We start from the raw sequence: 12,572 nt of genomic DNA on the forward strand, positions 1-12,572 counted from the left end.
CAAAAAGTAATAATTCGCTCTCTCGCACTGGCGAGCAGCTAACATTCAAACCAAAAGGGAGAGAGCTTTAGATATCCTCCTCAAATATTTCCATGAGGCCACAAGAGCATACAAACAACTTCTTTAAGACTTTGAAGTCATTCCCAGCAATTTGGGGGAATATGAAACTTTCCATTTTCTAATCCCCTAAATCAGCGTCTGAAAACACATGATAGTTATTTGAATGAAAAGTTTTTCAAAAAAATCTGGTGTTGTGCTGAAAGCTGTCTGAAACAGACTCCACACTGCATCTTTTCCCACACTGGGGTCAAGGTGAAGATAGTGGTAAGGTGCCATGGCTGTGCCAGCTGAAGAACACGACACCCAGTAGGGAAGGTGTAGGTGCAAACCACCAGCCCTATGGAAGAGACACACTTGGTCTGTGATACCTATAAGCACTGTGCCATGTTTGGTTTGTGATAAGTAGCTGTGTGGGACCAAACTGCCAAAAGGGATCATTTTATTGGGAAGTTTGAGGTGAGACGTTCAGAGAATCTGGCCAGCTTTGAAAAAACACCACAGGACGCCAATGGACAAGTAAAAAGGTGCGATGCCAGATTGGGTCATGCTCATGGAAAAGAAACAGAATGCACTGTACATGACCCTGTGTGTTTACAACATGAGGGCAGAAAATACATGAGGTTACTTTTTCCTTACGTCAGCAAGTTTCTTTGTGTTTTCTCTTTTGTGCTGAAGTGGATGTATGGAGGCTGGCACAAAGTTACTTTTGAGATTTAATAGAAATGATCCGCATCTAACTGCATTATACGCTTTATTGGCATTGTTTCTGGTGAATTGGACTTCCACTGTGGAACTTCACTACTGATATGTACCAAGAAACAAGAGCCATGGAGTCAATTTAATCTGTGTATCCATCGGAAGAGATGAGCTCAAAGCCAATTCCACCAGATTTATCATTTGTTTAACAGTAAAGATGCGCTTTATTTTTACTTGTAACTTGCAAGTTATTCTGAACAAATGATCGAGAAAGGTTTGTGGAATTATAACTGCATCACTCATTAAACTGAAAAGGTCGGGAAGAGTATGTAGACACTTGATATCCGCCATAGGCCATTTTCACAGCAGGCAGTTTGACTTGTCTTGTAAGAAAAGCACCGGTGTTACTAATAACATTAATGTGTTCCAGTAAGCCATGACAGTGTGACAGTGAGTCAGCATGCAAACCACCAGGAACCTGAAACTGAAGCAGCAAATTGGATTTCATTTTATCATTTACACCAGTACTTTTCCTACTGTGACATGTGAAAATGTTTTCAGTGAAAAAGGTCATCAGGTAGTGAGTTGCTGCTACTGTGCATCCAGAAAAATGTCAGACCTGGCCATCAGTTTGTGGAGCTCCAGCTTATGCTGTTGGTCCTCGGCTGCAATGGCGTGCTGGGCTTGCTGCTGCATCCCTTGCACAAAGTGCTGCATGTGCTGGAAGGCATCGATCTGGAGAGAGATACAAAACAAATACAGACGGCAGGTAAGGACTCTGTCAGTGAAAGAAATCCGTTTGCCTATGGAGCTTTGGAACTTTTTGAAATCACTTTGAATTTAATGCAAGCATGTGATTTGCGATAAACCATGAACAGATGGTGCTGAACACACTAGCACAGTTGTCACTTGTCTTGATAGATTCTGCATATATTCCCTATCCTTCCTCTGAAACATCACAAGTGTTGCCAGATATTTATCTGCCTGTCTTGCCAGAAGTTGCAAAATTATATGCAATTTGTTGTCGTCATCTTACTGCTCCTACAGTATAGAATACTATTCTGTACTGATCGTATCAGTGTTGCTAGACTCACCAATGGCTCACTGGGGAAAATATTCTGCTGTCATGGTTACAATGTTTTTGTTACTTGCATCCATATTAGATTTAGAACCACTGTGTGTTGTCTAATCTTGTATTGTTTTCACACGAACCTCTAGAAAAGATCACATGTATGACTAACTTTAAAATGTTATATGTTAAAATGAATTAAAAAAATTAATAAAGAATGTGTTTGCATCAGAAACTGTTCACACTCTGATTCATAAATCTTGCTTTTACTTCTAATCCACAATCCCTGATAGAAGCCCCACTATTGCATGGTTTCAATCTGTAAGACCCCAGCCACGGCAAGTGTGATGAGTGACATACTGAGCTGACGTTCCCTACAGTTCCAAAACACCAGAAACAGCGGATGCGTTCTTTCCAGCTGAGTGTGAGTGTGAGTGTGAATGTGTGTGTGTGTGTGTGTGTGTTATTTTCTGAATCGCCTGGTGAGCAGTGCAGCTGGACCTAGCAACAGCAACGCTTACGCTCACACTTACCTAAGTCCCCTAATGAGACCTGCACTCTGAAGCCACAAACACTATTCAACACCTGGCAATACATGGGTGTGTTTATGTGTGTTTTGGGGTGTATATACTAAATGTGAATGGGTGTGCATGCTAGACAAATGGCACAGGGCAGAGCAGTTCAATCCCATGCTGCTCTGATGACATGTAGTTTGAAACACACAGTATAATGTTAGGTCACCACTGCCTGTAGTAGGAAGTTTGGCCTCAGTAAGCACAAATCTGAACAAATACTAACATTTATTAGTATCCTATTAATAAGGCTTACTTCATCCATACGAAAGATTAATATCAACAACATTTCTATAAATGTAATAGTTGAGTTGGTTTTACTGAAGCTCTCACAAATTACACAAGACTGAGCTAAATCCCTACAGAATTCAAAATGATTAATGCAAATTCAACCAAACCGTACAATATTTATGAGCAGCTGGAATTCCTGAAATACTGTAACTCTGTCAGATTTGTCAAATTAGAGGAACACTTTCAAATCTCACTAATCACAACACTGTCCAATATTAAATTGTTTTTACATAAGAACTGCCGTTAAAAGCCAAAATTAAATCAAATCTAACCTGCAATTAACCAACCTCATTACAAATATGTTAACAATTTTGGATTTTTGTTGGGCAGCTGTTGCATTCAAGCCAATTATAAATCACTCCCAACAAGCTCCGCTAAATCAAATCTCTGCAAACAATCAGTAATATAATAGCTACCTCACACTTCATTTATGGAGCTTTGGGTGTGTGCGGGTGATCTACGTGCCTATCTTAAAGCAATTACACAACAAAACCCTCTGGCTTGCTAACTGCATATGCAACAATTTACTTAATATTACAAGCCTGATTATATACCTGGACTCATGTTCAGTCATTTTCCATTATCACAAAAAATGCTTTTAAGCTCTACTGTCACCTGCCTGATACTAAACAGTCATCCTGTTAAGCAGGTTTCAATTACACTTCCTACTTGCAGATGTTGTATGTTGGTGTTAATGTTTCTCAGGCTGTTTATGTCAGTAGTTTAATATCTCTCTGTTCTTTTGTCAACTATGTTGACTAATATAAAAGCAAGAAACAAATATTTAAAAAACTGTTATTGTAATTTGTAAATTGAAAACCACTGACAAGACCCATTAAGTTTGTTTGGTCCTACCTTGCGGGCACTCTTCCACATGTACTTCATGTAGGCGTAGGTGACATGCGGGTGGGCAGTGGGCAGTGGGTGATCAAGTTGTTTGGAGGGGTCCACACCCAGAAGCAGCACCAGTGTCTTATGGGCCAGAGCCTGGAGGGAAGAAGAGGGCAAGAGGGTTTATAGTTCCAGAAGAACCCAGATGTTTTTAGGACCTCCAAGACAATACAGAGCTTGATTAAACTTCAACTACGTTGATGCGACAGTAGGAATGAGTAACGACCAAAAAAGAGAGTAAAACAGGTCAGAGCCTGAGAAAGTACTTAAGATTGTGTGAATAAATACAATTTTAAAAGACTGAGATAGACAGAAATTCTTCGTAGGGTAATTTTTTCCAAACCCTTGTAATCAGATTTCCTGCCATGTTGGCCAATCACATCTCATTTTTTGATCACATCATAGTTGAAGATTCTGGCATTCGGTCAGAGTATGTGTGTATGTGTGTGTATGTGTGTGTGTGTGTGTGTGTGTGTGCGCTTAAATGCAACAAGTGTAGAAAGAAAAATTGGCCAACTGTCTGCCACCCCTTGCAATCAATTAGAACAACAGTGAGGTAAAGGATGGAAAATTGCACCACTTTAATTGTGCAGATATGTGGGCTCAGATTTCTAAACAGTGTGATTGAGGGTGCTGTGTTACGTTCATCAGTGCCAACTTAAAACAGGTTGAAATGAAGTTGAATTTCATGGCTGGAGTTCATGGTTGCACTTAACTCTGTCAGAGCTTGACTTCCCTTTTCCGTTCGACAAGACTGATTTAATCAACTCTGATTTATTCCTCCTGAATGCTATGGGATTATAATTAACTTTAAAATTAAATAACTATACACGATCAGGGGTCAGAACAGAGACTACTGAGGGGCTTTGTACAAATTTTAATGCACTGACCAGGCGTCCACTCTTGCCACAGAGGCTGGCATACTTCAGCCAAGTCCTCATGTCCTCGTGCGGGCTGATGACAAGCGATCTGACCATCAGGATCCTTTGCCAGTCCTCCACGATGCGCTGACAACCCTAGAGGAAAAACACACAAAAATAACAAGGGACAGACGGGTTATACGCATTACTCTTCTGTTACTCCCTTCAAAGAGAGGAACCGCATCGTTAAACTCCAGAGAATGAACACACGTGAGGGAGGCCTACAGCTGATACCCTAGGCGCTACTATAACTACCTGTGGTCCCTGTCTTAAACATGTCCACGTGAGTATAGGTTTACGTGCCAGAAAGTGGGTCTGTATTAATATATTTGTACTATTCTCTTGTAGTATATTCTTAACCACAACCTTGACCACATTGTGATATAACACAGGCAGCAAAACACACAGGACATTGAAGTTATCCAGCTGTCTGTATGATCTGAATTGGAGACAAATCTAAAGGGCGTTGACCAAATAATATAAACATTTCACAAAAAAGGAATTGATTATAATTACAAACACTGCTTAAATACAGTATATTAGTTTGCATGGCAACTAACAGCAACAGATGAGATCTTGAAATCCATACTTTGTTGAATATCTTTTTAAGCAACATAACAGTTTGAAAGCTAATACAACACGTCTTTGTGTCAAAACTAGGGATTTGGTTACATCAAGTTCTTTTCACTTAGCGTTGACCTTATTTGTAACCTTTTTGCTGTATTCCTTAGATGGAAGTACTTTGATGAGTCTTTCAGTAAGCTGTTAAAAGCTGAGGCTAGAATTCAATACTACAGTTTCTTAAGTAGGCTTCCCGTGATGGGATAAGAGGCTTGAGTGCAGGTAGAAACTGCAAGGAAATGTGAACTAAAGCTGCATTTCCTCCACCACCTTTGGAGAGAACAGGGTCTAAATTAAGTTCTGGGGACATTATTTTACGCCCTCCCCCCCAAAAAAAGTCCCTCCTCAAGGGGTAGTACTTTCCACATGTACAGGAACTTTTGGGGTCTTGTAGTGCAGAACATTTCTGACTGGTGCTTGCACCATTTTTTCTCAGACACCATTTTTTTTTGCTCCAGCCGCAAACCTCTGTTTTTTGTTCATTGTGCATTGACACGTCAATATGGGGTTACAGAAGAAAGCATACAACAAATGGACTGACGACGAAGTCCAGGTCTCGCTGTTGTATAGTCGAATGCTAAAATGACATTTAAAAATGGTGGTGGAAAACAACGGGCAGATGGAATCTTTTAGTTTCTTCAACAGCAGTTCCTGGGATAAAAAGTTACAGGTATTGTAAGTGGAAATGTGGCTAAAGACAGTTAAGTCTGGGTTTAACTGTAACAAATCACTGTTGTTCTTCTGAGAAGCTATAAGGAAGTGCCAAATTATCCACTTCATCCAACTTGATTGAAAGGAGCAACTGTGTATCATTGGGGGCGTCATGGTGGACAGGTGGTCTTGTTGCATGTCATCTCCAAATTTCCTGTCTGTCTCTTCAATGTATACTAATGAATAGGGTTAGAATCATTGGTATAACAAATACCACACCCAATGAGTCAGAATATTACACTTCTTCTGCCACACTTAATCCATGCGTAACAAACACTGTTGCGTCATAGGCAAGATGAGACTCAACTTTCTAAGTGGAAATGCAAAAATGTCTTCTGATCAGCGTTAGCAGAAGCTGAGACACTAGAAGACCAGAGACATCTCGAACAGCAACCTACAGCTGAGAGTCCAGAATTCACACAGGGACAGAAGTGCAAGAAGTGATACATTTACCCACAAGCAGTGGGGTGCAGTGTTTTCTTATGCTCTTTGCTGTGCCTCTAATCCTTTGATGAGGCAGAGTCTGTTGTACAAAGGAAGAGTAAAGGAGTACAGACAGTGACTCCCTGACAGATGTGTGAGGTCAGCCTCATATAAATCACTATAGAGAAGAAACCTGTCAGGCATTACAGCCCAAGCTCTGGTGCTGCTATTATGGGCCCTGTCTGTTTGCTCAGAAAGACCCCTCTTGATCCTAAATACCTCCCTCCAAACCAACCTCCATCTGTTATGAATGGAAAACTTCAAGATGATCAAGAGTATCTTCATTTTACTGCACATGGATTTGAGTGTGTGTGTAATGGTTTCCATTCAACGGTCAAGCTAATTTTATAGAAGCTTTTGAAATGTCACAAGGAAAGTTAGAATTAGGTGCATTTCTAACAGCTAGGTAATACCAATTGAAAAAAAAACACTTGTTTGTCTTTGACTAGTTCTTGGTGCTGTTCAAAGGACAAACCCCACTTCAAAATACTATAATGCACCAAACTAATGGTTCAACTTTTGTCTGTTTCACCGCCCTCAAATTTCTTATTTTGAATGTATTATCATTTATATTATTGAATTGCTAAATGATGGACAGTAACTTCATTTTTGACAAACTGGCTGGCATAAAGTCACACCCACATTTATATTCCGCAACTGTTGTTAGAAAACATGCCATTTAATTTTCTGTTTTTTGATGCTGTAAAAATGAGCCAGATTTCTAAGTATGATAGTCTTACTCTTGTTTTGTTATTTGTCATGCAGTCAAAGCAAGTCCTTGTTTTGGATTATTTCCAGCATTATCTCCTTCACTGTGGCCTTCTGATGTGGACGAAACTCTGCTGTATTCAGCAACCTTTTAGAATACACCATGTTTGATTTTGAAGCGAGTATACTGGAGCCCTCTGGGCAGGCTCATGCAGTCTTTAGACAAATACAATCTTCCTTTTAAGGTAAAAGATGACAGTCTTTTAGATTTTTGTAAAAGAGGATTTTCCAAAATGTCAGTAACATCTGAAAGGGAGATGATAGACAGGAAGGTGAACGGGGACTGAGAGTAAGTTGCATTATACATGCTGTATTAAACTGAGCAGCTTGGATGCCACAGTACCAAGAGTCAGGAATGGTGCATCACAGATCAAAGGCTTATCAGTTTATCCGCCGGACTTAAATTCCTCCCTCAACATGCACATAAAAGAATGAGGCCTTTCAAACAATCACATTTTGATTCAGCTGTAAAAGGGCCAACATGGAAAAGATGAACTTCAACAGTATTATCTTAGATCGGATGGCATTCGTCTCAAATTCCAAAGAATTGGCGGGTGGCAAACTTTTTCCCAACCACTTGTGGATTTGTGGTTCTTCCTCACGTCCTCCTGTCTCATTTGACAGCATAAACAAGATGGTAATTCACAATTAATAATGATAATAATAGTAATCATAATCAGTCTCAGGAAGTAGGAAGGGTTTGGATGAAGTTGCACAAAATGAGCCAAGGTTATTTCCAGAATATTCCTCCAAGGATTATAACATACAGGCGAACAAGCAAGGACACCATTTATTCAGAAATGATCATATTTTCCGTTTAAGTGTATAGGTGTCTTTGGGGAGGTCAGTTTTATTTACAAACTTAAGTTCATGATTTATAAATCTATTCTCTGTATGCTTCAACTTTCCTCTATGGTCATGACAACTAGAACAAACAGTCGCAGTGAGTTTTTTTAGCAGCGTGGTCCAAATCTGATATCACTATCAGCATGTAACTCAAAATTTCCCCTAGTGTTACATCATTAGTTTCACCTCAGTTGGGAGGCAACAAAAACAAAGACATTGATAACAGCAATAAGCAGAGCAGTTTCCATCCTTAGTATGACTTCCTCTGCCACTGGTGTTGTCAAATATAAGCAACCTACAATATAAATTGAACTGAATTGAATTGAATGACTAGAAAACTCAGAACATTAAAATTTGACTAACTGCAGCATAAGATTACCTCCATTGCCATTATGACAAGCGATTTGATAACAGAGAACGACAAACAGCAATTTACTTGCACGCTGCAGAGTGGACGGTGTGCTAAATACATTAGATTTATAAAAACAAACTGAATGTTCCTGTTTTGACAATGTGCTGTGACTCATTCCTTACTTTGGTGATGAAGCTGCAATTCTACAGCTGTGACTGAATTTCTGTAGACAGACTCATCTGGACAGACTGGAGCTAGTTTTGGCTGCATGAGGAAAATATCTTTGATTTAATTATTACGAACCAACTTTCATCTGACATTTGTTCAAGCACCGTAAATAACACAAACCAGTGCCCCACAGGATTCTTCTTTGAAATTCTACCTTAAATTTACTTTCAAATGTAGAAATAAACATACAAATCTACAAGATGGTCGACCCTTACTCACTGAGGGATTAGTATGCATCTTTGCATGTACGTATTGTGTCTGTCTTGTAATGTTTCCCATTAGTAACAGTAGCCCTTCCAACATCTGCTTTATATTTGTAGCTGCACACGTGACTGAGTGTGTGTGTGTGTGTGTGTGTGTGTGTGTGTGTGTGTGTGTGTGTGTGTGTGTGTGCCCATTTATCATGCACTGTAGTTACCTGAAGCCTCTCCCACCATGTTTCCCTAATGATGTCCCTCCTCTCTGGCACCAGCTTGTACTGGATCACCTCCTCTAGCTCTGACAGCATCTGGCAAGACACCATGGCCTGGAAAACAAACACACATACATTAATTCTTATCCACACATTCTTTATTTTAGTTGCAAAATTTACATTGAACCAGACAGGGCAAAAGCTCCTTCTGTGTAATATAAAAGCAGCATTAGAGCTTGTAGATACATCAGAATCTACAATTAAATGCATTGGGCAACCCACAGGAACTTGTTGTATGGCATTTGTCAAAAAAGATTGGTCATCTCCATACGGTGGCTCTGTTTACATCTGTTATTTGTAACCAACATCCAGAATCTAGATTCATGTTGTGTGTGTGTGTGCTGCTGCAGCTACAGTATGTGCATCAACCAGGATCAAATGGTTTTCATGATAATGTTACCTGACAACGTCTGTATGAGAGGATAACTGCTGCTTCATCTTCTGATGTGACATGTTTAGATAAATCCACATATATAGCTAATAAAAAGTGAGCACTGAGCATTGGGGAAGCTGTAAATCTTTCATGCTTTTGACTTCTGAAGAGGCTAGATCAGAGATTCATATATCATGACTTTAATACATTTTTGTTGCTGTGGAATGATCGTCCTGCACATGAAGGCTACTAAAAATGAGATGGTCAAACGAAGCCATGCATTGGATATTTGGCTGTCTCAGAGAAACACTTACCCCGTAGGCCCGACTGTAGCTCTCTCCGGCCATGGCAGTCAGCTCAGCATCCAGGAGGTCTCTTGCTTTGTCAATACACTACAGAAAAAAAAAACATATTTATAGTGTGATATTAAATTTCAGATCACACACCATTTTTTACTTTCTGTATTTATATATTTATTTTCACAATTGTGCCTGAACAGTGCACTGATGGACATGAGAAACACTGGTTTAATCCATGACTTGACTTAGTTGCCTCTCAAGATAAAGCTAAGAAATAGCAATAACGTCAAGTTAGCATGACCCTTGAATGTACCATGACACAATGTCTCTCCTCAAAACTTCTTGCATTGGGACCAGTCTGAATTTGACTAAATCCAGGGAGTAATAAAAACACTTAGTGCAAACCAACGAAGGCTTGTTATTGCTCGCTCCTCACACCTTTTTCAAGTGCAGCCAACAGTGACACATTAGTGCAACTAGGACTAGAACGCCAGCTTGTATAGCAAAATGGTTGGATGCACTGCCAAGTGTTTTATGAGGAGAGATAAATGAAGTGTTGAGAGCAACAGCGTGAAAGTTATGTAACCGTAGTTGTGGATGTCAAATGTATCTTTGAAAAAACAGCCTAAATTTGCATCCACATTCAGTGAAAGGGAGAAGAACTGGGAGGGTGATAAAGAAGAATTCAAAATAGGGAGCTGTTAGTCACAGTTCCTGCCATGAAAATGATGCAAATTCCGAAACCTTTTCACAATGTTCAACCAACTTGTCAGAGCGCATTCATTCCCGAAAAATGTTTTTCGCACCTTCCTGTTTTTCATTACTGACTCATTTGTAAGATTCCAGTTCCCTGACTTTTCCTAACAGCATTACACTTCTGCAAATCCAAGGATACTGCAGACAGTCCATCACCAGTGAGAAGCCTGAGGGGTGGAAAAACAGTAACTGAGAGAAAGAACTGATCCAGAGCAGCAACAGGGACAAACAAGGACACAAGTAGTGAGGCTGAAAGTGTGCTGATATCTTGGGCTTCAACACCCAATGTTTTTGGGAACTGTTATTAGTGGGAAGTTAAAATGATGGAGGATGACTGAGGAAGTTCTCTGAGGCCCGGGACACACAGCTGTTTCAGACTGACTCCCACCAATTATACTTTTTTTTGTGGGGAGGGAAAGGAGGAATGGCATGCACCAACACCTCTTCAGGCATGCATAACAAGAGGAGGGGCTGTGGGAGGGTGGTTGGGACGAGGTGACAATGAGGCTGCTTCTTTACAGTCTCCACTCAGTTAGGGTCCTGTTTACTCCTGAATTACTGAGCTGGGGCCTCAATGGAAATGTGCAGTCCAGACGACTCCTGATAAATGCAGTGTCTGGCTTTCTGGCAGCACAAACATACCGTGACCCAATCTTCTATTCTCTTACATAAAGGTTGCACTTATGTACTTACATATGTTTAAGTCCAGTGATATTACTTTATCATTACAGTGTGGTATGAAGGTCTGCATGTGAATGGTAAGAGCCAAATCGACCGCTAGAGGAAACTCGAAACAAAGCCCAAACATGACTGTGAAGTCAAAAGGAGGCCTCTGGTTTGTAGATAATTTACAAAACACACTGGAAGACTGGTTATATCATGAATCTTGGAACAGCAGGCTGCTTTACTGGGGGGAGCATGACTGCCATGTCTATGCATCATTGCTGGAACAGACTAAACGGCAAGATTTATAAAGCAAAGTAACATGAAACCTTTCACAAAGACTCGTGCCGAGACTCCTGGAGCATGTCTGGTTGTTGGGGGTATAGAGGGAGGGAAGGAACAGCCCTATGGAATCAAAAGAACTTAAGTGCGAGGATTACCAACCACATCCGGAAGACTAGACTGATCTCATGTTGACATTTAAGCTTTCACCCTTGCTCGCATCTGCTTTTCATTGCTCTTCATTGTGAGCGGGCTCATTGTCGCTAAGAGTCAAACGTCTGCTTTCCATATTCAGCTGATGTAGAATCCTATAGGCCACACCTGGATCTAATCTCCAAATTAGAGAAGGGAGGGTGGCTATGGAGGGATGAGGGGGCACAGAGAGCAGGTCTCCTGGGCTTTGTGGTGAAAAAGAGATTTGGAGGATGAGTCCAGGGAAATTGGAGGAGCAGGTGTTTACTGGTGTCAGTGTTGGAGCTTGTGTTCGTTAGACATGCTGGTATCCAGCTTGAGCAAATCCATCTCCAGGAACCATGAGCTCATCTAATATTCCAACCTTCATCAAATGATGAAAGCACCACCCTGACCTCCACCAGACTTTGTTGACAGGCAGACAGGCAGACAGGCAGACAGGACAGGCTCTTTATTTGTTTGAGGCTAAATACTGTTATTGTCAGTTTCAAGAGTTGCGTAACATTTCCACACCGATGAGGTACTACATTGTAAAAAGCAAAAAAACAAACAAGACCAAGGCATTTTATTCCTTTTAATGAAAAGCCTGAGCTGATGGGGGAATTCGATCCTGTCTGGAATAGCTGTAAAGCCATTTTTATGTTTCTATGCAGTGTTGGTTTCCAATAATTTTAACTTTTCATACCTTGCTATAAAGACTAATGAAAATTCCAGAAACCACAAGGCTAGGCGGACTCCCATGTGGCATGTCTTTATGAGATGTTTTCTAAAAATACAGATTTTTAATGTACATTGAATGGGGGAACGGGGGGGGGGTGTATTTGTGAGTGACGATGTAACCCACCTGCTGGGCCAATGAGAAGAGGTCCTGATGCAGGGCTAGCACTGCTCTATAAAATGCCCCATCATGTGTGTCCCTTGGGATCATACATGTGTACTCCTCCATGCTGTCCCAGTGCCCTGGAGAAACAACAATCAAAGTAAGAAAAAGCACAAAGGCAAGCTTAAGCAAAGAGTCTTGAGACCT

The 12,572-nt window shown here is 40.6% G+C and overlaps 1 protein-coding gene across 2 annotated transcripts in view; it reads right to left on the minus strand.

Moving 5' to 3' along the window:
* Positions 1–12,572, minus strand: part of mtor (mechanistic target of rapamycin kinase) — an 81,602-nt gene that overhangs the window by 15,540 nt on the left and 53,490 nt on the right. For both annotated transcript variants that reach the window (XM_051426467.1, XM_051426465.1), the window contains exons 32-37: positions 12,390–12,505; positions 9,668–9,745; positions 8,927–9,034; positions 4,470–4,595; positions 3,544–3,675; positions 1,376–1,491 (exon numbers count right to left, since the gene is read on the minus strand). In XM_051426467.1, the coding sequence (XP_051282427.1) occupies positions 1,376–1,491; positions 3,544–3,675; positions 4,470–4,595; positions 8,927–9,034; positions 9,668–9,745; positions 12,390–12,505 (676 nt within the window). The remainder of the gene's footprint in view (positions 1–1,375; positions 1,492–3,543; positions 3,676–4,469; positions 4,596–8,926; positions 9,035–9,667; positions 9,746–12,389; positions 12,506–12,572) is intronic.

Source organism: Dicentrarchus labrax, unplaced genomic scaffold (genome assembly GCF_905237075.1).
Source record: "Dicentrarchus labrax unplaced genomic scaffold, dlabrax2021, whole genome shotgun sequence".
Classification (NCBI taxonomy): Eukaryota; Metazoa; Chordata; class Actinopteri; family Moronidae; genus Dicentrarchus; species Dicentrarchus labrax.